This window comes from Mustela nivalis (genome assembly GCF_964662115.1).
Source record: "Mustela nivalis genome assembly, chromosome: 6".
In the NCBI taxonomy this organism is placed as follows: domain Eukaryota; kingdom Metazoa; phylum Chordata; class Mammalia; order Carnivora; family Mustelidae; genus Mustela; species Mustela nivalis.
In genome coordinates, this window is record NC_139025.1 from 149,848,450 (window position 1) to 149,872,669 (window position 24,220).

Genomic DNA, 24,220 nt, shown 5'->3' on the forward strand with positions numbered 1-24,220 from the left:
GTCTGCCTGAGAGCTCTGTGTCACCAGCATGACATGCATGGGCAGGGGCTGCTGCATGTCAATTTCTCCCATTACCAGTGACTGCTGCCATGTCAGTGCCACTCCTGGCCTGTGCTTCCTTTTCCCTGCCCTTGTGCAAGTCAAAAGGCTGGCCAGAGAGAACAGAGCCTCGCTGCAAGGGATGGGGGCTGAGTTTCCCCTCTTGGGCCTTGCTAGCCCCTTCACTTCTGCACCTGGGCCAGGCTCGGCCAAGGAAGGCATGTGCCAGGAACTTCCCTGAGCCTCGCACCCCCTGTCCCCGGCACTCCCTCACTCTGGTGCTTCTAGTTTCCCCCTGCCATGCTCCTAGGCCTCCGAGTCACCCCAACCCAGAAAGGGGGAGATGGCACTTGTAATTACTAGTAGCAATAACTCACACAGACCTAGAAGCATGTAGGGGTTCCAGACCATTTTCTATGATCGCTCAAGTTGGATATCTCAGGAGCTGCCAGAAAGCAAAAGAAACTCCTGGGAAGTGTCCCTTTGGTCCTAAGCAGTCTGGGGAGGTAGCTTGGGATTGCATTTTCCTTCCAGGCACTGCCAAGATTACAGACTGTCGGAGGAACTTAAGGTTTCTGGAAGAAAAGGCCTGAACCTCCTTCCTTCCCTGCAGCCTCCCACCCTCCTCCTCCACCCCTAGACACAAAGAAATTAAGCATGGGGTCTTGGCTGCGGGGAAGAATGGAGGGTTATAGGATTCTCTTCCCAGGATGCCGAAATGTTTGCCACAGGGGAGGAGTGTCTGGCACTCCACTGCTCCTGGACACCTTCCTAGGGAAAGAGGTGCTCTGCCCAGCGTGGAGGCAGGGCCCCCACCGGGCTGTGTGCTCCGGCGGGCCGCAGAGATGGTGCCGGTGTCGCCCGACTAAGCAAAGCGAGTCTCCATTTCTTCTGCCATTTCGGTCTGCCAGGTGCTTTGCGGCTTGGCTCCGGGCCCACTGCGCCTTCCAGCCTTGCTGGAATTCTGTTCCTGCTTCCCCAGAGCCTCCATCCTGCATGCCCTGGGCCCTCCCAGAGCTGTTCCCGCCAAACCCCCCACCACCCCTGCCCAGGTTTGCCTGCTCAGCCCAGCTCGTTGCCCCGACAGCCCTGGAATGCCGTCTCTCGCCTGCTCAGGTGCCTAGCTCCCTCGGACACCTTGCCACCTTCTTTCCAGACCTTTGCCTTGCTCCTTAGAGGAGGCATGGGCTGCAGGGGACCAGCGGCCTCCTTCTCAGCCCTCCTGCTGCTCGGCCTCTTCTCCTTGGGCGGCTGGCCTCCACGCGTTCTCTGTCTCAGCCTCCCAGTGTCTCTCTGCCTAGCATCCACCCCTTCAGCTAAGCTTCCTCCCCCTCTGGTTCTGGTCCTCCCTTCCCGGGTCAGCCAGACTGTGGGTAGCACCCAGTAAGGGAGGCTCCATACAGCCTGAGGATTCCCAGACCTGCCCTCGGGCCCCCAGGCCCAAGGAGCACCCCTTCCCCTGGGAGGCGCCAGGGGAAGGAGGAAGAGAGGGTCTGGGAATTCCTTCTGTCCCATGGGGTACCGGCTGATGGTTAACAGCTAGCTCTTGAGGAGGAAGGGGGAGCCCTGAGAGGTAGCATCTGCCGATCTCTGAGGAATTTACAGCTCCTGATGTGGTGTCACTGAAGGCAGAGATGGGAAGACGCAGTCCTATGACTCTCCCAAGCCTGCGGGAGCCTCTGTCTGTCCCTCCGGCCTGCTCCAAGAGCTCCTTCTCCTTCTCCTGAACTCAGAACCCATTACCCATTTAGGTTTGTGAGGAGAGAAGCTCCCCCCTCTTCTCACTTGTCACCAAGAAATTAACAAGCAACGCCCCTGGGTCATGGACCCCCAGTTGACTTCCTCGTCCTCCAAGAGGCCAGTATCCTGTGCCCAGCCAGGGCCAGCTCAGATCGACAGATGGAGAGCCCGAGTCTTCTGTAGACCCAGACCGGACTTATTTCTGCGCCTCTCTGCCACCCAAAGTGCCATTTCATGCCCCCAGCAATGCCTGCTGCTGGTCCCTTCACGCGTTCCCCACAACTCCCCCCTCCCCCCTTTAACCTCGACACCTCCCAACTTCCACCCCGCAGAGCAGGGATCCCGACAGGAGAAAAGCTTGGGGGGCCGACATCAGGGAAAGATGGTGGGAACATACCCAGAGCCTCTGGGGCTCCAGGGCCGGGCCTTCCTGGCTCCCGACTCGAGCCTCGTCTCGATGGGCCCCGCCCTCAGGGGCGGACCTGGAAGGCAGGGTAAATGGAGGCAGCTGGCATACGACTGGACTGGCCACACCAGACACCCCCAGGCGGCCCCGGGGCCTCTCCCTTCAAGCCCCTGACCTGTGTTGCAGACCAGGAGCTGTGTGAGGAGGGCTGGACCAAGTTCCAGGGTCACTGTTACCGCTACTTCCCGGACCGCGAGAGCTGGGTGGATGCCGAGAGCCGGTGTCGGGCCCAACAGTCACACCTGAGCAGCATCGTCACCCCCGAGGAGCAGGAGTTTGTCAACAGTGAGTGCGGAGGGAGGGGTGGGGGGTCTCGGGGCCGGCAGGGTGGGGGGCGAGGAGGGAAGGAAGGGGTTTCCGCCCCCGGGCTGCGCCCCGAAGCCGCAGACTAACCCTGGGGAGTGGGTATCGCCAGTCCCTGCCAGCTTGGGGGCTGGTCCGAAGCACACTCCACACGTGTGTATGCGGAGACCCGTGTCAGGACCGTAGAAGCAGGTGGCCTGGTCCTAGGAGCCCACCCGCCTTATGCCACAGCCCCATCCCCTCCGGCTCTGTGCGCACAAGTTCTCAGACACCCTCGGGGTGTCCAGCGCTGTGCCCAACCCTCACGCCTCTCTCTAGACAACGCCCAAGACTACCAGTGGATCGGCCTGAATGACAGGACCATCGAAGGGGACTTCCGCTGGTCAGACGGACACTCCTTGGTGAGTTCTGCCGGGGACACTGGGGAGAGTTGGGGGCCCCGAGGAGGGGAATAGAGGCACCCACTGAGCCGCTGCCGGGCTGGGAGCCCTGCAGGCCGGGACTGCATCTCAGTCCTCTCTGCCAGGGTGGGTCGGGGAACACTAGCATGAAGGAGGCGATGCAGACGATGACGGAATGCAGGCACACCAGCAGAAGGGGACATGGAGGCTTTTAAGGGCTTCCCTGCCCACAGAGGATTCAGTCGACTCAAGGAGCCAGGCCCACAGAAAGCGACATAGATGCCAAGGGACAGTACACAAAGTAATGCTGCAGCTCAGCAGAGGAAGTCAGGGAAGGCTTCCTGGAAGAGGTGGATGGGAACAGAGTTGGAGGGTGGGAGAAGCGGACTCCGCCGGAGGGCCAGGCCTGAGGGAGAAGCCTAGGGAGACAGTCTGGACCCGGGAGCCACGTCTTCACCGCCCAGTGCTATCCAAGCAAGGCAGCCTGTGAGGCCCGCCCCTGCTGGCCCGATGGAGGAGTGGCATGGGCTCATCCGGGACAGAGAAGAAGGCGGGGGTCAGGCCGAGCTCTGGCCTCAGCCTCACCCCTGCCAAACCCTCACCTCCCCCCAGCAATTTGAGAACTGGCGCCCCAACCAGCCGGACAACTTCTTCGTCAGCGGAGAGGACTGCGTGGTGATGATCTGGCACGAGAAGGGAGAGTGGAACGACGTGCCCTGCAATTACCACCTGCCCTTCACGTGTAAAAAGGGCACAGGTGAGCGGCCACCCTGGAGCGGCCCCGCCTGGCTGAGGTCAGGCCCTGGGGCTCCTGCTGTGGGATCTGGGGCACATGTCCTGGCCTCCTGGGTGCTACTGTCCCCTTAACCACCCAGCAGGCAGACTGGTGCTAGTCTGGGCGTGGGGGGCTCTCCCTGTGCCAACGTCCTGGGGCCAGTGGCAAGAGCAGGCCCACTCCTAGGGAGGGCGAGGGTCCCAGGCTGGAGGACAGACCGGCTCCCACACACACAGCCCCCTGGGCACCTGCACAGAAAGTCACACACGAGGACTGCCCTGGGGGGACAGCCCGGCGCTTTTTGGGGTCCCCAGAGCTGTCAGTGGTCAGGTCCCGATCCTCTGTTCAGAGTCTGTGGACGCGGAGGTACTGGTCGAACATGGCTCTCCGGTTCCTGTGCCCTGCCCAGGCCTCCTTTCTGTCCCACTGTTTTCATAAAGAAGTCACAGGCCGTCTGCCTGGCTGTCGCCCCTTTTCCCACCCTTTTCCCTCCCTGTTGTCCTTTCCTCGTTCCCTGGAGACCCTCCTTCTATTCCTGCCCTGCTGCCCTAAATCACAGACGGGCCCAGATGTTAGAACCAGTGGTTCCCAGATGCTTAGCACAGTGTGAAAACGGCCCTTTGCCAGCAGCCGGGGCTCAGGGCCATGTGTCCCCTCCTTGGGCTCTGGGCTGTCTCCTCACAGCCAGAGAGGGCTGCACCGGCTCATCACGGGCATGGGCCATCACGGGAGACCCTCTGAGAGCCCTTTCTCAAGGGTGTTTGCCCCTCAGTGGCCTGCGGAGATCCCCCCGTGGTGGAACACGCCAGAACTTTTGGGCAGAAGAAGGACCGGTATGAGATCAATTCACTGGTGCGGTACCAGTGCACCGAGGGTTTTGTCCAGCGCCACGTGCCCACCATCCGCTGCCAGCCCAGCGGGCACTGGGAGGAGCCTCGGGTCACCTGCACAGACCGTGAGCACCGCCCCTCCCCCGACCCAGGCTGGGCACAGTGTTAGATCCCAGCACCAGGTCCTGCTGCTCTCTCCTTGGGGGGGGGGGGCGCTGAGCACCAGCTGTCTGCACTATCCGGGGCCTCACTCCCTCACACTCACTCCCTCTGCCCTTGGGGAGGGCTCGCTCTCGAAGGAAAAAGCAGATGGCCTGCTTTCCTTTTCAACACCAGCTCAAAGCCCCCTAGCCCAAGTTGGTGCCAAGAAAAAATCAAAACCAGAAACCGGGTGAAGCCTCAGGTTGCCTTCTTGAGCCGGTGGTTTCTGTGGGGAAGGGGAAGAGGAGGGACCCGTGGGGAGAGGCTGGGCTGCCCCAGCTCCCTGTTGAGCAAGCGGTCAAGATTTCTGGTCTCCCTTCCACCCCAGCCTCCACATACAAGCGCAGACTACAGAAGCGGAGCCCACGGGCCCCACGGAGGAGCCGCCCCAGCACAGCCCACTGAGGGGAGCCTCCAGGACGCGCCCAGGATGCTGAGCCCAGGAGCCTCGCCAGGCTGACGTCCCACACGGATGGTGTCCCCTTCTTGTCGCTTTCTGTCATATAAGGAATTCCATTAAAGAAGGAGAAAAACAAATCCCACATTGTGTATGCAACCACCCCCCCGCCCCCCCAATTGCCAAAACTGCATCTGATTTCCCCCCCAATGCCAAAGCCAAGCAAACGTATTGTAACCCGTGGACTGAGTTTAGAGACGTTTCTTCAATCTCCCGTTGTGCCTTTCCAGGGACCAGTGCAGGGACAGGGGGAGAAGGGGAGGGGTTAAGTTAAATAAAGAAGATTATTTTTTGTTTCCTGACTTTATCCAAGAGCAGTGCAATCGTTGGTTCTTTCACCTCCAGGGAGAGCTAGGGGGGGAGGGAGGAAGGGGCTGGGACCGGACCGCAGCTGAATGTATTGGAGGAAGGAGAGCTGCACCCTCTGTGTGGGGGAAGAAGCCTGGGGGAGAGGGGGCGGCCTCCGCTGAAGGTGAGGGGGCCGGAGAGAGCCATGGAGGGATCTTCCGCTGCGTGGGGGTCGGCTTCCCTCCCAGGGTCCCTCTTCCAGCAACCTCCTCCCACCGGAGCAGGGCTGGGTGGGGAGGGCACCTCCTTCCCAGCGGGAGTGCCGCCCCACCCCCTCCCCTCCCCCCACACCCCCGGGACGGTGCAGGCACCAGAGTTCCGTGCACCTATTTATATTTTTGAAAACTAAAGATGATGATAATTATAATAATAAAGACATTGGAAGAGATCTCTTTCTTCTCTTTTCCCTTTTTTTAAATTTCAAGAGAAGGCAACCAGGGTCTGAGGTCGACGGAAGGGGCCCTTAGGAACGGGGGCAGTTGGGACGTGTTTCCAGCAAAGGATCCCAAATTGGGTGAATGTTGTCTGTTCACGAGGCCTGGAACAGTCACACCTGTTGCACTCTGTTACTGTGAGGGTACCTGTGCTTTTGATGGACCGTGGGGGTGGGTGTGGATGTGTGCGTGCACACGCATTTACTGTCAAGGCCCACTCAAATGGGACATCCGGTTACTTTGCATAGTTTGGTTCTTTGATCGCACACTGCTCCCCTAGGAGATGCTTGGTAGAGCGAGTCAAGAGCAGAGGCCCATCAGGATTGAGAGTAGGGAACAGAAGCAGCCGCAGACAGCCTGGGAACGGGGCATCTTGCCTACACGTATCTGTGCTTAGCTAGTTCGCTGGCCACTAGCCAAAAAGTCTGGGCGTCCTGCCCTCAAGGAGGCTATAGGATATCAACAAAAGCGATTACAATGGCTTATGGATTCCCTCAGGAGACCTTCAGTGGAGGCAGGGGACGGTCCCCTGCCAAGCCTGCTCCTTAGGAGGTCAGATGGGGGCCCCCTGCTCGGCTCAGTTGCTCAGTGGACCCCTGCGTCGGTGTTTGGGAAGGAGTCTGGGCGCTGGTTAGTGCGTGCTGCTGTGAGTTTGCTGGTATCTTTTCAGGCGTGTGTTCGTGTGGGTGAGTATTTGTAGGTGAACACACACACGTGTCCAGATTACCCAAGAGTCTGGAAACCACGAGTGGACAGAAGTAAATGACGGTCACATAGAAGGGGCTCAGTAACTGTGTAAGTGATTAGCTGATCAGTTGGGAGCACTACGACATCTGTGGTTTTCAAACCTGGATCAGAATCAAGAGCGTCTGTGATAACACAGAGTTTCTCCCGCGGCCGGTCTGAGGTGGGGTCCAGAAACTGGCAGTTCTAATAATTCCCAAGGGGTGCTGCCTGGCCACGCTTTGAGAAGCATGGGCCCACGTGCGGAACAGACTCCATAACCTAGTGAGAGTGGCAGACAGGTGCCTGGGCAGAGGCAGGCCTGCTTTCCTGAAGCTGGGGTGGGGGTCGGGGGAAGAGGGTGAGACACAGAGAGGGCTGGTCTCCAAGATCCTATCGGGGCGGGTGGCGGGGAACACAGCCTCCTCTGTGTCCTGAGAGGCGCATCCTTCTCTTCTGGACCCCCACTGACATGCAGCCCGGGAGTGGAGACGGTGGAAAAGCAGGCCGGAGCTCCAGCAGCTGGGCCAGCGCCCAGGGCACGGAGCCACAGGGCGGGCAAACCAGAACCATGGGGCCGGAAGGTACAGCCCACAGAGCTCCCTGAAATAGTGCTGCCCCCCACTCTCCCTGGAAAAGGAGCTGTGTGCGCACCAGGACTGAATGAGGCAGAGAGCTGGACAGAAGGACGGGGGTCACAGCACCATTTACTGTCCAAAGAGAGCACACACCCCTGAAGACCACTCCCTGAGGAGGGGAAAAGGGGAACAAAATACAGACTTTTTGAGAGAGAAATTTCTCCCTTTCCTGGGACTTCATGCAGAAGCCTGGGGACCCGCTTCTAGCGCTAGCTCCTCAGCCATGCTGACTTGGGCCAGCAGCTCTGCAGAGGGGGAGGAAGAGGCAGGAGGCCACGATGCCCAGCTCCAGGGCCCCCTGGACACCCTCGCCCTCCCCCACGCTGAGGTGGGGGGGGCGCTGCAGCCACCACGCGTCATCGTACGCTCTGGGTAGCGCTCGGTGACGCTAGAGAGCCCTTGTGAGCCCACGAACCTCCACTGGCCTGGAGGAGAGGGGCAGAGGGCTTCCAGGAAACGGGGAGCCTTGGGGTATCCACCCGAACAAAGGGAGGATTTGCAATGTTGGATTTACCAAAAAAAAAAAAAAAAAAAAAGTAATTAAAAAAAATTTCACTTGTGAAGTATAAAAACAATACAAAAATTGCCCCCATCCACACGAGAAAATCACCCCCTCAATAAATACAGCGTGAGACAGGACAGGGCAGAGCGGGCAACCCCTCCCGGGACTAGCGCCGACGGTAGCAATACACGCCATACTCGCGGCTCTGCGGGTCCGGGAAGCCGAAGCTTCGGACGCCGGGCTCCAGGGGCCCGCAGTTGGGACGCGGGTGAACCACGGGGTAGCGGGCACTGCCATCCGCCAGCCAGCCGGCATCACAGCGGTCCAGGCCACGGAACTTCCAGGCGGCAAAGAGCTGGCCCACCTTGGCAATGTGGGCGCCGTCTTCCCGACACGCCTCCTTTGCCTCGGCCAGGGTCAGCTTCTCAGGGAGTTCCAGGTAGTACACCTGCCCTGTGGGAAAGTGGGGCGTGAGGGCTGGGCAGGAGGGGGGCAGCCCGAGAGGACAGTGGGGCCCGCAGAAACGCCCGCCCATCAGATGTCCTCAGACAGACCTGGCAATGAACCCAGGGAACCACGAGGCTGCGGGCACTGACCGTGTGTCCTTTGGGGAGGTACCTTCGAATTCTGACCCCCTCCCTGAGGGTTCCATCCCACCTGCCAGAGCGCCAGGGTCCCTCCCACCACGTCTGTACTCCGCTTCTCCCTTCCCTAACTGCACCCTGAGCCGGCGCCACCCCTAGTTGCTCCAATCAGAGCCTCTCGCTCACCCAATCATTTACTGAGTCCCCGGGGCGCCTGCCTGGCTCAGTGGGTGGAGCTTGTGACTCTTGATCTTGGGGTTGTGGGTTCGAGCCCCATGTTGGGTGTAGAGATGATTTAAAAATAAAATCTTTAGGGACGCCTGGGTGGCTCAGTTGGTTAAGCAGCTGCCTTCGGCTCAGGTCATGATCCCAGCGTCCTGGGATCGAGTCCCACATCGGGCTCCTTGCCCTGCAGCGAGCCTGCCTCTCCCTCTGACTCTGCCTGCCACTCTGCCTGTGCTCTCTCTCTCTCTGACAAATAAATAAATAAAATCTTAAATAAAATAAAATCTTTATGGGGCGCCTGGGTGGCTCAGTGGTTTGGGCTGCTGCCTTTGGCTCAGGTCATGATCTCAGGGTCCTGGGATCGAGCCCCGCATCGGGCTCCCTGCTCCGCAGGAAGCCTGCTTCCCTCTCTCTCTCTCTCTGCCTGCCTCTCTGCCTACTTGTGATCTCCGTCTTTCAAATAAATAAATAAAATCTTTAAAAAAAAAAAAATAAAAAAATAAAAAAAAAAAAAATAAAATCTTTAAAAAAATCGTTTACTGGGTACCTAGGTGCCGGACACTTCTCTGAATGCTTGGGATGTGACAACAAACCAGTTTCTGTTTTTATTTGTTGATCTTGCCATGAAATGATTCCCTTCGTGAGGACAGACCGTGCTCTGTTTGTCTGGGGTGCCCTAGTGTGGCTCCAGCACGCAGGAGGCTCTCAGAAAAGGTCCGAGGACCAAAGAAACCAGTGGTGGGCGTGAAACAGCAGCAAAGCCCTCAAACTCAGCCAGACGTGACTTCCAGCCCTGCAGGACTCCAGACCTCCAGGTAAGGTGCTGGCAGTGCGGGCAGAGGGGTCCCAAGGCTCCCCAGAGGCTGCCCTCCCAGCCCGGGCCCATGTACTCACCCCTGAGGGCAGGAGCGAAGCAGAAGGTGTCATAGCGGTGCCGGCGGTGGTGACGCGGGCCGTAACTGCGCACGCCGGGGGCCAGGCCCAGGCCGCCGCAGGGCTGCCGGGCTCGCGCGATGGGGTACTGCACCGAGGCGTCCTGCAGCCAGCCGGCATTGCACCAGTCCAGGCCCTCCTCCCAGGCCCGGAACAACTGCTCGAAGGAGGCCACCACCGCGTCCTGCTCCTCGCACGCCCGCTGAGCCTCGTGGAAGTTGAGCTGGTAGCGCCCTCGGGGGTGTTGGTAGGGAAAGACCACACCTGGGGAGGGAGGAAAGAGGGGCCTGAGGGGTGCGCAGGGGCCCGGCGGGCTGGAGACTCCAGTTCCTGCATCCCCACTCCACGTCCGGGTCTGAAGCAGAGTCTACGTCTGCTTCCTGCCGCCCTCCTAGGACTGGGCCGCTACACGGCAGTACTCAGGAAACAGAGACTAGCTCATGAAGGTCACAAAGGACTCAGGCAATTAATGTCCCCACCTGTAGAACGGACATACCCCCGAATTTGCAGGGCTGCTGAAAGAGCCCCAGTGCCGTGGTCTCGGTGTGTCCCCCTACTTTCTGTTGAAATCCCAAGGCCTAGGAGGGATCCTTGGAGGTGGGGCCAAGGAGGGACTGAGGTCATGAGGGTAGAGCTCTCGTGAATGAGACCAGTGTCCCTCTATGAGACCGCACAGAGGTCGCACACCCCTTCCATCACATGAGGACACAGTGAGCAGGTTGGGAGCTGGCCGGGGACTATCCCCTGACCACACGGACCTCCCTCCCTGTCATACCCAACGTCAGCGGTGCGGAGTCTGACCCCACTAGCCACCATCTGGACTAGACCGGGATGCTGATGGGAAAGGTCCCTGACTTGCCTTTTATCCTCATCTCCTCTCAAGGAGGTGGAGGAGGCCCTCGTTTCACACTGGAGGGGACGGAGCTCCGAGGAGATGGGGCGGCCACCCAGGGTGCCACAGCTGGGGCGGGCCGGGTGTGGACCCAGAACACGGTCCTCTATGCTTCCCAGCTGCCTCCCTCACAGGTAGGAGAGGTATGGGGACACATAGCCCGTCCTAGGGACAGAGAGGGTAACTGTCCCTAGAGACTGCCCCCGGGGAACGCACACACAAGGTCTGGATGGTTTGCACATAACAGAGTTGTGACTCTTGCTTTTTTTTTTTTTCATTAGAAGATTTTACAGAAAAATTCAGAGATTTTGCATGAAAGTATATGCTTCTCTCATCAAGTCAGAAAACCTGGCTGTGTGGGGTCTGCTTCTGGGCCTGAGTAGGGAGGGCACTCCCATGGGACAGGACGAGGGCTCAGCCGCGTGGCCCCAGTGCCCACCACTCCTGCCACTCACACGGGGCGGCCTCCTTGGTTTGTGCCACTTACAACCCCCCACCGGAGCCTCAGCTGTGCCTCTGTTTCCTCATCTGGCCTCCCTGTGCCTCTGTTTCCTCATCTGTAAAATGGGGACGATGACAGCAGTAGCTTCCCCGTGGGGTGGTTTTGAGGACTGTGTGTCTGTCTAAGGCACAGAGTTCTAGACGGTTTCTCGGGGCCCTCTCCCCATGGCCCGGGCCCCCACGACCCCCCTGCCCGCCCACCAGGGCCTCACCCCGCAGCTCCAGCTCCACCAGGCCGCTCTCGTCCTCCAGCCCGTCGATGACCTCACAGCGGTAGCGCCCGGAGTCCTCCAGCCGCACGTCCCGGATCTGCAGCGACGCTTCTCGCTCCCCATCCTCCCGCAGGTGTACCCGGCCTCGGTAGTCCCCAAAGGTGCGGTGCCTCAGCCCGATGGCCACGAGCACATCCAGCTCGGGGGACCCATTCTCCGACAGCTTCCACCATTTGACGCGCACGGGCCTCGGGGACAGCGGGGCTGGCTCGTAGTGGTAGCGGCAGGGCAGGGTCACGTTGGCCCCCGGGTGGGAGAACAGGGTCTCCTCGGGCGTCTCTACCACCAGCTTCACCCCATTGAAGATGCCTGGGAGAGAGGTGGGGTGCCAATGGGGCCTGCTCCAGCCCACCCGCGCCCCTGCGAGGACCACCCCAGCCTCGGGAGTCACACCTTGCAGGAATGGCCGTAATGCTTCGCCCCTCCCCGTCCCTCGCACTCTGCACTGCGGCTTTGGGTCTCCTGTCAGGAGGGGACGTCATTTCCCTTCCCCTTAAATCCCTGCTGGCCGTGCCACTCGCTCTGACCATAGGAACGTGACGGAAGTGACTATTTCCCTGTGCCTGCTCTCAGCCTGGGTCCACTCTTTCCCCGGAACCTTGCCAACCCCCACGAAAATGAACCTGGGTGCACCTGCTGGAGAGGGAGAGCCCACGGGGAGCCGAGACAAGCCCTCACAGCTGGGGCCATCCTAGGCCAACCAGCTCCCAGCTGACCTGTCTTACCGACTGCAGGCACAGTCAACGGAGTGAGCACAGCCGGGACCAAGGATGTGGATGCCAGCCCAGAATGCTGACCCTTGGAATCACGAGCCAAAACAACAACCAAAAAAAGAAAAAAAAAGAAAACCAAAAAACCACTAAAAATGACTGTTGCCTTAAACTGCTCAGTTTGTTGTGCCCAAGAAGCTACCTGATAGAGCAGGCACCAGAGCACCTCCTTCTCAGGCGGCTGGCGAGGACACAGCTCTCCCTGAGGGAGCCACCACGGTGGCCGTGGGAGAGCACAGCCTGCCCTTCACTTTCTTTTTTTTTTTTTTTTTTTTTTAAGATTTTATTTATTTATTTGACAGAGAGAAATCACAAGTAGTCGGAGAGGCAGGCAGAGAGAGAGAGAGGGAAGCAGGCTCCCTGCTGAGCAGAGAGCCCGATGCAAGACTCGATCCCAGGACCCTGAGATCATGACCCGAGCCGAAGGCAGCGGCTTAACCCACTGAGCCACCCAGGTGTCCCTGCCCTTCACTTTCTGTCCAACTGTTCTCCCTGATGCTCCCCAAACGCCTAGAAGTGCAGGTGACAGGAGGTCGGGGCTTCTCATGGAGACAATGTACCTCTAATCCTATACATATATACCAGCAGGCCTCCTGGGTACGAATAAACACAGAGCTGACACTGCTTGACCTTGGAAAAAAACTGTATTCCATGAAGTAGCAGGGAGACTCCCAAGCCCACATGTAGAGCAGGAGGAGAAAAAGAATTTTCTTGATCGTCTCTCAAAGGCGGGAGGGACCCACCGGACATGTTAGCAACGGTGCCCCCAGGTGGGGGGGATTATTGGTGATTTTGCGCGCACATATTCAGGGCCTGAAGGGAAAGCCGTAACAGGATGAGTAGAAGGTGTAAATTTTTAAGTTTCCTTGAATCTCAGTAAAGTTGCGATTGTCTCACGAACTCTGGGGGATGAGGAGGGTGAGAGCCGGGTCCTAATTCCTGGCACCTGTGGGAGCTGCCTTCTACGGGAAAGAGAGGAGCCCGGATTAGAGATTGCAGTCACACATATCTTCTTAGAAGGGGGCCGAGGGAGATGTGACCCCGGAGACTTAGATTGGAGCGACACAGACACAAGTTCGGGTCCATCAGCGGCCACGGGGCACAGGGAGAGGTGAGGAGCACGTGTTCTCCGAGAGCCTGAGGGAGGCTCATGGCACGACCGGCGGGGCTGGGTCCCCAGTCCTGCCACAGACAAATCTCAGGGAAGGTTCTTAGCATCCGTGGGCCCTGGGAGGCTGGCTCAACCCTGTGAGCTTCGGTTTCCTCATCTAGGAAATGAAATAATCCACAATATTCGCTTTCGGGGCTGCCCATCAGCGTGGGGTGGCGGGTGCCCTCACGGCGCTGGTTGTCAACCTTGCCGCTACGCCAGGGTTTTTTGAGGATTGTATGAGGCAGCGTACGGACGGCACCGAGAAGCGTGCCTGGCGGATAGTAGGTACACAGCTGCTAACTAAAAAGTCACCTGCCCAGAGGCGCCTGGGGGCGGGGGGCTCAGTCTGTCAAGCATCTGACTCTTGATTTTGGCTCAGGTTGTGATCTCAGGGTTGTGAGATCAAACCCTGAGTCGGGCTCTGTGCTGAGCACGGAGCCTGCTGATGATTCTCTCTCCCTCTGCCTCTCCCCCACCTAAAAAAAGTCACCTGCCCAAAGCTGTTTAGGTACAAAATGGCAAAATTAAGATTCAGACACATATCTCTCTAATCTCAAACCCCTTTTCCCCTGGGGACAACAGGGGAGATCCACTTAAGTTGGATCTCGGAAAACCGGCAGCGTCCGGGCTTCGGCAGCGTCCAGAAGCACACAGATGATTGTCTTTAAGTGCCCTCGGCTCTGGCGCGCTCCAAGCCCAAGGGACCAGCAAACACAGAGTAAGTGGACCCTCCCTGGCCTTGTCTTAGAAATGCGCCTGGTCTGCTTCAGGACCTAGAGAGGGAAGAGGCAGCAGGCTCCACGCCCTGTCCCCTGTCCCAGACTGGAGCCTCCTTATCCCAGCAGGAGCCCAGAGAGATCCCATTCACCCGGGCAAGGCATAGAGCCAGAGCCAAGAGGCCGCCCACCTTCGCCGTGGCTGTTCCAGGAGCTGGGATTGTTGGAGTAGTAGAAGCCATTGTAGAAAGGCAGCCCGGACACGCAGGACAGCGGGTACAGCAGGACCAGGAGCAGTGGGCTCATGGCGCCAGGGTGTCCGGGCCAGGCTGGTAAGAGAAGAGAAACAAGCCAATGAGAGAAGCCTGCTGCCGGGGTCCGGGGACCCCTGTGTCGCGGCATCCACTTGTTCACTCGCTCAGCTGGCAATTACGGATCATCACACCCTGTCCTCGGAGCCGAGAAGACAAAGGGGAGCGAGCCCAGGTCCCTGCCCTCCGGGGACTGCACCCCCCCCACCGGGCCAGATGGGCCAGAAGCAAGTCAGCAAAGCCTAGGGAGGAGTGAGGAGGAAGCATGGAGTCCGCGGAGAAAATTACACAGGACGATGGTACAGAATCAATAGTTTTCAGACGGCACGATTGGATCTGAAAGTTGTGAGCACCGAAGAGCCTCGACTAGACTGAAAATCTCGGGTGAATTCATGTTTAGGGAGGGGAGTCCTGCATTGTCCAGCTTTTGTCTCAGTCCTGAGCCGCTGCTGGGGGGTTAACGGGGACCCCACAGATTTATTTCCTATCCTGAGTCAAGGTGAGCACTTCTGGGGGACATCCCAATTTCGGTGGACATGCACATGAAATAGGCAACTAGGCCTTGGGCTGTAGTTTGTTTGTTGGGTTGTTTTTTAAATATTGCATTAAATATTACATCTTGACGACCAAGGGCTTTGGGTGCACACAGACCCTCCTCCCCTGGTGTATTTTGCGCCCAAGGCTAATAGTGCATCCCTCACCTCCCCCTCATTTTCCCCGCCCCCTCTCTAACTATTTGCTGAGCCCTTGATTTAAAAGACCAGCAGCCTTGGAGGAACTCAGTGCCAAGACGGGGTAGAGTCACGGGCGGAAGTCTGGATGCTGTGTGGGGAATGCAGAGGTGAGGGAGAGACAAGGAGCAGGAAAAGAGACTGAAGACACGGGAGTCAGCTAGGTGGAAAGGACGCTGGGGTGTGCCCAGCAGGGGCCCGGCAAATGCAAAGGCTCAGAGGCCAAAGAGACCCCGTGGGGGCCTGGGAATGTGCTCTAAGTTCTCCATTTGTGCTTTTCTCTGCCCTGCACTGGTCGCTGTGAAGCTTCTCTGGGGTCCTGGCCTCTGGCTTCCAGCAGGATTCGGCCAACGGGAGGCAGCCACAGCAGAGGGACAGGAGGAAGGAGAAGCTGCCTTGTGACCACAGCCCTGCTGTGGGCTCCTCTCCCCAGCACTTGCTCTCCTGGGGTGTGTAACCCGTTTCCTCCCCTTCCCGCAGCCCCACCCAGGCTGGGGGTAGGGAACTTGCTTGTATCTGTGTCTTCCACTCCCTCGTGGGTTGCCCCCCACCCCCTTCTCTAGAAGTCAACCGGTTCTTCCTCATTAAAGCTTTTTTATTGGAACCACCAGGGTGAATTCGGCTTCCAGCCAAAACCCTAGCTGATCCAGGGCAGAGGTGGTGAGAGGGGTCAGCGGGCCCAGCATCTAGATGCCCTTCGGTCTCCAGACCAGGATTTCCCCTCTCGCCTTGGTCCCAAAAGTCCTAGGGTGCCAGGAACGGCCATAAGCAGAGGAGCCACAAGGTCAGAAGCCTCCGTCCGGGGCCTGTGCTGAAGGCGGACAGTGGGGCGGCAAGGCCAGGGCGCAGCGGGCATCTGGAAGTCCGACCGTGATTATCATGTGGCAGTGTGGGAACAGGCTGAGGGGATAATTTAAAAGGGACAAAGCAGAACATGAGAACTGCCCCTTTGCTATGATTGCAAGGCTGCGGCCCCGTGAATGCCTGTTGTACGGAGACCAGAATGCGGGAGAACAGCAAAAAGAGACCAGAGCAGGGAGGTGGGGGAGAAGGGAGGGGGAAAGAAAAGAAAAAGAAATGGGGCACCTGGGCGGCTCAGTCACTTAAGCATCTGTCTTTGGCTCGGGTCATGGTCTTGGGGTCGTGGGATGCAGCCCCCGCAGGGGGGTCTGCTTTGTCCTTCTCGCTCTCCCCACTCCCACCCCCCTCTGCCCCAGCTCGTACTCCGTCTCTCTCTCTCTCTCTCTCTCTCTAAGTAAAATCTTTAAAAAGAAAACAAGGAAAGCATGGAATCTGCAAGGAAGGGCGGTGGGATTGAGCAGGGAACCTTCTTGCTTCCAGGACAGTGAGGAGCCCTTGCTGGAGAAAAAGCAGATTCGGGGGCACCTGGGTGGCTCAGTGGGTTGAGCCACTGCCTTCGGCTCAGGTCATGATCTCAGGGTCCTGGGATCGAGTCCCGCATCGGGCTCTCTGCTCAGCAGGGAGCCTGCTTCCCTTTCTCTCTCTCTCTCTTCCTGCCTCTCCGTCTACTTGTGATCTCTCTCTGTCAAATAAATAAAATCTAAAAAAAAAAAAAAAAAAAGAAAGAAAAAGCAGATTCGGGGAAAGCTGACACGTAGAATCTGCTACTCTTGTAGGCCTCTTGGGGGAGATCTGAGCCCCAAAGCCCCCTTTGTGCCGAGCACGGCTGTAGGACGAGGCCCTTCTGAGCTCTCGCTTCTTGGCAAAAGAAGCCCCCAGGGGACACTCACAGAGCAGCCCCACCAGGCAGCGCAATCTGCAACCTAGTACAGAAGTCCGGGGATGGGAGGATCTGGGTTCAAACCCCATCTCCACCCCTTATACGCTGTATGATTCTAGGCGGGTTTCCTCGTGTGTGAAATGAACCTCCTAAAACTCACCATGAGCTATGTCTCACCCCCGTGCTCGACTTCTCTCTGCAGTCACCTAGTTCTGGAGAAGCGCACGACCAGCCAGCACGAAGCTGTGATCCCAGCCTCCCTCTGCAGCAAAGAGGAGCCGAGGGATTCCGTGCTGGTTAAGGGCCGTGGGCGAAGTAACACGTGCCACACACAGCTCTTGGATTAAAACAGGGATCCCAGGGGCGCCTGGGTGGCTCAGTGGGTTAAAGCCTCTGCCTTTGGCTCAGGTCATGATCCCAGGGTCCTGGGATCGAGCCCCCCATCGGGCTCTCTGCTCAGTAGGGAGCCTGCTCCCCCCTCTCTGTGCCTGCCTCTCTGCCTACTTGTGATCTCTGTCTATCAAATAAATAAATAAAATCTTTAAAAAAAAAAAAACAGGGATCCCGCTCCCTGGCCTTTTTTTTCCCCTCCACCTGCTGGCAACCAGAGGTCCCATTTGAGTTTCAGAAATGTAAATCATGGGTTGAACGGCAAAGCCAGGTCCACCAGCCCTGGACTGCCCCCAGTGCACGGTGTCACCATGAGAGAAAGTCCTAGCCTATTGAAGTCCCCCATTTTGAGTCTCTTTGTGAACCCAGCTGAGCCTCACTTGGACCGCTCTCCTTGGCCTGAAAATACTGACAACTGAGTTTAATGAGCACTTACTATCTCATTTACTCCTGACCACAAGCCTCAAAGGTGGGGCCTTCTAGTATTTCACTGTATCGCTGGAAGGACCAAGGGCGCAGAGAGATGAACTCATCAGCCCAAGGTCACCCAGCGAGGACACAGCAGAGTTGGGATCTGAACCCACAACCAGCTCCAAAGTCCAGAACGACCACGTCAATTCCAAGAGGTGATGTGTGCAGAGCACACACAGCAGGCCCTCCTAGGGGAGTTTCTTTTCCCTTCCTTAAGGTCCCACGTCTGGAACCAGGACCGAGAGGCCGTTGATACTGAGCTGGGTGTGACAGGTCCTGCCGTGTCCCTGAACACTCGCAGCCTGTGCCAGGGAAGGGGCCGGTAGGGTCCTGGCCTGCCATGTCCCCAGCCTCCTCCTCACAGTGGCTCATCAGGCCCAAACGCCCTCCAGTGAGAAAGGGCTTCCTTGGGACGAGCAAATGCAGGTGTTTCTGCCACAAAGTGATACAGATGTGCCTGAAAAAACAGATTTTTTGCAATTAAATAATAAGGTGAGGGGGGAAAATCAGGCTGGGGCAGATTACTCAAAACATATGCAGCTTTGTAACCAGCCATTGACAAAACCTAATAGAGTCCCAATAAAGAACACTGGCACCGTGCATTCTCTCCACTGACCTTGGCACCCAGCGCGCCCCGTCAGTCAGCCTTTGCAGCCTTCACCTCCGGGTCAAGGGCTTCCTCCTCTGAGATGTAGGTTTTCAGGGACCTTAGATTCCGGGAGAAACCAGATTTACCAAAATTAAGAATCTGAGCCAGATGGAGCCATCTTCTTCAATCTTTTTTTTTTTTTTTTTTAAACTCAAGGGAAATGGCTTTGCAACTTTGCCAAGGGATTCCTACACTTATCAGAAAAATTTGCACAAAGCTGCCGTACAGGCACCCCTCCCCCACCCTGGAATCCTTGTGTGGAGATGGTGTGAGTTTGGATCTCGAGAGGTGGGACAGTGGGGTGGGAAGAGATACTGCATTATCCAAGTCTACTTGGTCCCTGAGTTTTGAACACGGAACAGCAAAGAGCCTGGAGAGTGACCTTCGTATGCGTGCTTTTCTGCAGGAGTATCAGCATTTGTCTTAAGGAATCCACAGCTTGCTTAGGTTTGCTCTTTGCTTGTGAGATACGCTGTTTTAGTGGTCCAATATGTCAGCATGTTGAGAAAGATCACCCTGGACCAACGCTGCTCCATGACACTCTGACCTCAGTCCCCCATGGTTCTCCCCAGTCGTGGGTGAGGTCCTTCATTGTTCAGAAACATGCACTGAGGCAGGAAAGACTGTAGCACCTTCCGGAGCCTCCAGCGAGCTCCTAGGCACCGCTTTCCAGCCTCCAAAACCCCACCCCCTATACTCCCTTGGTTTTAAAGGGCTTCCATGGCCAGCAGCTCTCTTGACCCTTCCAAGAACCACCCCCCACCCCAGACAGAATTTTACTCTCCCCAGTTCCTCCACAGGTAAACAGAGGCACAAGGGTATGAAGCAACTGTCCGAAGGTCAGGTGGCCAAGATGGCAAGGGCGGGACTCTACTGGAAGCTCTCCAGCCAGCCCCCATAAGGATCTGTCCTATAGGAGGACCACCTTCCGCTCAACAGCGCATTTGTACCGATGTCATTGCCTGTGGGTTTCACAGTGTCAGAATTTTTATCCCCCTTATACAGACAAGGAAACAGAGGTTCGGAAATGCTAAGTTGCAGGGCGCCTGGGCGGCTCAGTTGGCTGGGCCATCGACCCTCGGTTTTGGCTCAGATCGTCATCTCGGAGCCATGGGATCGAGCCCCAAGTCTGGCTCTGCGTGCTCAGCGGGGAGTCTGCTTGAGATTCTCTCCCTCTGCCCCTCCCCCAACACTCACACGTGTGCGGGTGCGCTCCCCCCTTCAAAAATTAGTAAATAAAATCGTTCAGAAAAGAAATGCAAAGCTGCATAGCTAAAGTGACGGTCTTCATCAGGAGATGGATGAAGGAGCTGGAACCGGGACCTCAAGTACTTGTCCCGCATCCGCCCCGTGCCTGACACAGTTTCCGGCCCGCGGGATCCAAATCGGAAGTTGCCAGAGCTCCCATTCCAGGGAGGGAAGCAGGCAGCAAATAGGATATGGGACATCCGTGTTGTCCCAGTGTGGCAAGTTGACAGAGGAGGCTGAGCAGAGGAGAGGTGCTGCCAGAGACAGGATGGGTCAGGGAGGCCTCCCTGAGAAGGGGACCAACTGAAGGTGTGGGCTCTGAGAATCCTAGGGAAAAGCATTCCAGGGGAGGGAACAGCAAGTGCAAAGAAAGGCCTTTGGCTGGAAGGGCTTGAAGTCCAGTGCGGAGCAAGAGGGAGGGAGTCCGGAAGTGATGTCCCCACCCCCGGCAGAGGCCTAGAACCAGACGCAGCCCGCTGAAGGGAAGGCACTGGAGGGTTTCCAGTGGAGGATGGCCACAAATCTGATTGACATTCTAGAAGAACCATTCTGGCTCTCTTCCTGCCTTAGCTCCAGGGCATGTCTTCCTTCTGGCTCCTTCTTTCCAGCGAAAGACAGCCCTAAATTTTGCTTTTTGCCTTTTTTTTTTTTTTTTAAGATTTTATTTATTAGAGAAAGCGCATGGTGTGGGGGGGAGTCGGGTACAGAAGGAGAAGCAGACCCTGTGCTCAGCAGGGAGGCTGATGCGGGGCTCAATCCCAGGATCATGACCTGAGCTGAGAGCAGACGCTTAGCCGAATGAGACACCCAGGTGCCCCAAAAGAGCTCTTGTTCTCGTTCATTACTTTGGTCCCCTCTCCAGTCTGGATACCCACTCTCTGGTTTACTAACACCACTGCAGGGGTGCCTAGCTGGCTCAGTCAGTGGAACGTGTGACTCTTGATCTCGGATCGTGAGCTCGAGCCCTATGTTGAGCATGGAGCCTACCTTAAAAAAAACCAACAAACCATTCCCACAGGAGAGGTGTGATCTGGTCGACACCACCCTTTGCTGGACGTTAACTCAGCAGTCATGCAACCTTAGAATGCAGGGAGGGGTCCCAAGAAAAACAGTGAGTTCTGAAGATGAGCCCAGTGTCCAGGGGCTCTGAGCCAGATGGAAGCTGGCTCTCCTCTCCCAGCCTCTCTGATACCACGGCAGCACACAAAGCCTAAGGTGTCCCATTAGATTTGCCCCTTGCTGGCTGGCTCATTTGACTTCTCTGAACAGAAGTTTCCTGGTCTCCAGAGCAGATTAACGGGAAAGCTCAGCAGTTGAAAACAAACGACCATCCTGAATGTTAGGCGAAAAGTCAACCACTACCACTCAAGGAAGCGATGGACAGCGTGGGCTCCCCTACCCTGGCTACCGTGGGGGTCATGGGAGGCTCCCCAAGTCAGCTGGAGCTTTGCCTGGGCAAGACACACCTGCACCCTGCTGAGTGACCTTGAGCAAGTTACTCAACCTCTCTGTGCTTCCCTGTCCTCATCTAGAACCTCACTCTAGGACGTGAAGAGGATTATATACGATGAATTGTGTCCAGCCCCAACACACAACAGATGTTCCACAAACCGTTGCTCGAACGCATTGGCAGAAGAACATAGCGGCAGATTTCAGGTTCTAGAATCAGACTAGCCACCAGGATTCAGTTCTGGTTTCCCCGAATTACTAACAGTGTATTAGAGGGCAAGTCACTGAACTTCACTTTCCTCATCTGTCAGATGGAGGTCACAACACTTATATCCAGAAAATATCTCTGGTCAGAAAATTAAAGGAGAGAAAGTCTGCAAAGCTGTCACTCACAAAATAGAGCAGTTATTACTACGTTAAAGGTGCAGTCTCCCCTTATTTCGGTGGATCCTTCACCCCTCTCACTGCCTAGGAGAGAAAGCAGTCACCATTGCCTTCTCTTCACAGTTGGGGAAACTGAGGCCAAGAGTATGGAGGCGAGGGAAGTATCCAAGGCTTTATCTTCGGTAAACAGGCAGCGGTAAGAGAACTTTCAAGTCTCCCTGGCCGCCCACCCTTTGCTTCTCCCAGCACCACGTGCCTCGGGACCCGTCCACACAGCAGAATAAGGGGAAGCCCAACTCCCCCCCAGGCTCTCCTCATTTGTGCGGCGGAGAGTAGCGTTCCCCCATCCAACAGCAGGGGGCAGTATTGCCCTCCAGGTTTCTCCAAGCCCGGGTTCCCGGGGAAGAATCAGACTTCGGTGCCCTCTGTTTAGACAAGGCTTCACGGGCGCCTTTTGAAACCTGCGGCCCCCGGAAACTGAAAGCCGGAGGTGTTTCCTACCAGCATTCCAGCCGGCTGGCTCACGCGGGGCCGCGGGGGAGAGGCCAGGGCGCCTCTCAATCACCTCCCCCTGCTGCAGAGAGCAGAGGCACCCCGGGGGGTCAGCGCTGGGCACCACGGTCCACGCTGGGTCACACAGCCTGCTGGGGCCACCCAGCGAGTTTGGTGACAGAGCCGGGTCCAAGCGCCCGCCCTGCTTCCTTCCTGGCTGCCCACCGACCCTAAATGCCTCCCCGAGCGACCCCATCTCCCACCCAGGGCGCTACTGGCCTCCCTCCCTCTTCGACTCTGGTCTCGCCGCCCTAAGGCAGAAACCCTCGCGAATCGCAGCCTGAAACCGACCCGCATCCCTGGGACAGCCGAGGGGGGCGGGGGGGGGGGGGCAAGGGGCGCAGGTCTGCCGCCTGCCGCCCCCGCGGGTTGTCCCCAACCCCTCACCCCACCCCCGGCCTCCCGCGGACCCCGGAGCACCCGACACATGCCGGGACAGAGCCCCGCGCGCCGCGCACGGCGCGGGAGGTTGCAGGACCCAGACCGCACGAGACGGGCAGGGATCCGGCGGGCCCCGGTGGCAAAGGGGCTGGACCGGGCGGTGGTCTCGGAGGCATCGGGTTTCGCTGGGGATATGCCTCCTCGTGGCGCGCCCGGGGGTTCCGCGCAGGTTCGCCCGCGCCCCCACGCTGCTCGCCATGAACTTGCGCCCGGGGCGCGCCCCAGGAGCGATCACAGCCCGGCGGTGCCCAGGGCATTCCTCCTGAGCGCTTCCCCTACCCTGCCCCGGGAGACGTGGGGGCCCGCAGGAGACCCAAAGCGGGGGTGGAGGAGGTGGACACGGCCCGCAGAGGGACCCAGCAGCCCGGCCACCCCCCAGCTACTCACTGCCCCAGGCGGCTCTTGGACGGCTGCAGCGCTCCCAGCCCGGGGCTGTCGGGTCCGAGGAAGCGGGCGGATTTGGGGGACCCTGAACCGCCTGAGAGGAAGCGGCTGCGGACAAACCCCCCGCGTTCCCGCTGGGCCAGCCCCTTAAAGGAACACACGCCCCTTTCCCATCCAAGGGCTGGGCCCAAAGGGAGGCTCTTGGGCTCCAATTCTGAGATGCTAGTGGGGAGTAAAGGGAATGTGCAGGAGTTGCTGGCACAGCTTGGAGAGGGTAAGTGGGAGATGGAAGAAGTGCGTTACTGAGGAAGGTCCCCTTGGAAGACTCTGGTTTACCAAAAACAGTGGGACTAAACAGGGGGAACCCCTCTCCAGCACTCAGCAGGCGGGCAATGGCTGCCCCCCACTTTCAGGAGCAGGAAGGATAAACGTTCTGTGTGCTTACCGCCCAGATGAGGCAAGGGGTCCGTGACCTCCCTCCTGCCCATGAGTTTAGCCATCATGAGATCCCCAGGCAGACTGTTAGCTAATGTCAGGCACAAGGACACTGACCTTCGGAGAAGGGGCTTGAAACAGTGGTCTTGGGGGAAGGGAAGGCAAAGTTAGGGGTGCTCCCAGCAGCCAGCAGGGGCAACCAGGATTCTGACTGGTGCTCCAACAGGGGCAGGGCCCTCCCTCAGAGTCCTGACTTCTGTCTGTTCAGCCATCTGGCAGGCACCACCACCTCCTAGGACTTCTGTTTGGAAAGGGTGTTTTGTTTCCACCCTGGTCAACAAGGGTCCTGGGCTGGACAGTTTCCCTCAGCAGAAAAGCCTAGAGTCCTTTGACCCTAGTCAGGAGAAGGGCCACATGTCACAGGGTCACTGAGTCGAGTCTTCCTAAACACACTTCAAATGCCTGTGTGCATGTGGGTGCATGTGCGCATGCGTGTGTGTGTGTGTGTGTGTGTGTGTGTCACACGCAAGCCAGGAGCACATGAGAGCACACTGTGGCCGAAGTGAATGCCAGGCATCAGAGAGCCAGTGAAGGTTCCTCCATGAGGAGGAGAGACCCGTCTGACTTCTGAGTGGAGACGGACTGGAGAAGTAAGACTTGAGCACCAATTAGGAAATTCTTACAGGCTTCTTGGATGGTGGGCGACCCATGTTTGAGGCCTCCAAAGAGCCAGACTTTGCATCTGGGGATCTCCTCTGTCAGCCTCCACAAGGCTATGGAGCTGGTCCTGTTAGGACCAGAGAGATTTCAGTAAATTGCCTAAGGCCCCCTGGGTGGCTCAGTGGGTTAAGCCGCTGCCTTCGGCTCAGGTCATGATCTCAGGGTGTTGGGATTGAGTCCGGCATAGGCATCGGGCTCTCTGCTCAGCAGGGAGCCTGCTTCCCTTCCTCTCTCTCTCTCTGCCTGCCTATCTGTCTACTTGTGATCTCTCTCTGTCAAATAAATCTTTTAAAAAAATAAAATAAAGTGCCTAAGGCTCCTTGCAATCAAGAGGTGAACTCCAGTTTTCCAACCTGAGTTCCTAATGACCCCACCTTATTTAAACCAGGAACATAAAGTAGACCGGACTCC

General features: G+C 57.7%; 2 protein-coding genes across 8 annotated transcripts in view; one reads left to right on the forward strand and one right to left on the reverse strand.

The window, feature by feature from the left end:
- ACAN (aggrecan) overlaps positions 1 to 5,519 on the forward strand; it is a 60,486-nt gene extending 54,967 nt beyond the window's left edge. For all 4 annotated transcript variants that reach the window (XM_082736051.1, XM_082736053.1, XM_082736052.1 and 1 more), the window contains 5 exons: positions 2,372 to 2,530; positions 2,867 to 2,949; positions 3,562 to 3,706; positions 4,497 to 4,679; positions 5,084 to 5,519. In XM_082736051.1, coding sequence (XP_082592177.1) covers positions 2,372 to 2,530; positions 2,867 to 2,949; positions 3,562 to 3,706; positions 4,497 to 4,679; positions 5,084 to 5,160 — 647 coding nt within the window. In that variant the 3' untranslated portion in view covers positions 5,161 to 5,519. The remainder of the gene's footprint in view (positions 1 to 2,371; positions 2,531 to 2,866; positions 2,950 to 3,561; positions 3,707 to 4,496; positions 4,680 to 5,083) is intronic.
- A 1,885-nt stretch (positions 5,520 to 7,404) lies between these two features.
- On the reverse strand, positions 7,405 to 22,803 carry HAPLN3 (hyaluronan and proteoglycan link protein 3). 4 transcript variants are annotated; one of them, XM_082736506.1, is made up of 7 exons: positions 22,658 to 22,803; positions 18,164 to 18,254; positions 14,095 to 14,232; positions 11,990 to 12,062; positions 11,205 to 11,573; positions 9,561 to 9,863; positions 7,405 to 8,310 (listed from the first exon to the last, which is right to left on the reverse strand). In XM_082736506.1, exons 3-7 carry the CDS (start codon positions 14,143 to 14,145, stop codon positions 8,024 to 8,026), a joined length of 1,083 nt encoding a protein of 360 aa, XP_082592632.1. In that variant the 5' UTR covers positions 14,146 to 14,232; positions 18,164 to 18,254; positions 22,658 to 22,803; the 3' UTR covers positions 7,405 to 8,023. The 4 variants fall into 4 exon arrangements, with proteins under 4 accessions (XP_082592632.1, XP_082592633.1, XP_082592634.1 ...); XM_082736507.1 differs by lacking the exon at positions 18,164 to 18,254; XM_082736508.1 differs by lacking the exon at positions 11,990 to 12,062 and having other exon boundaries at positions 22,658 to 22,800.
- Between the last annotated feature and the right edge of the window lie 1,417 nt (positions 22,804 to 24,220).

What these genes read in the sequence shown, in the direction of transcription:
- HAPLN3 (XM_082736507.1), bottom strand. Translation starts at nt 14,145, where the DNA reads ATGGCTTCTACTACTCCAACAATCCCAGCTCCTGGAACAGCCACGGCG. An exon ending in CTGGAACAGCCACGGCGAAG is followed by an intron (nt 12,063 to 14,094) that starts GTGGGCGGCCTC and finishes CGTGATTCCAAG; the next exon opens with GGTCAGCATTCTGGGCTGGC. An exon ending in CTTCGCTCCTGCCCTCAGGG is followed by an intron (nt 8,311 to 9,560) that starts GTGAGTACATGG and finishes ACTTTCCCACAG; the next exon opens with GGCAGGTGTACTACCTGGAA.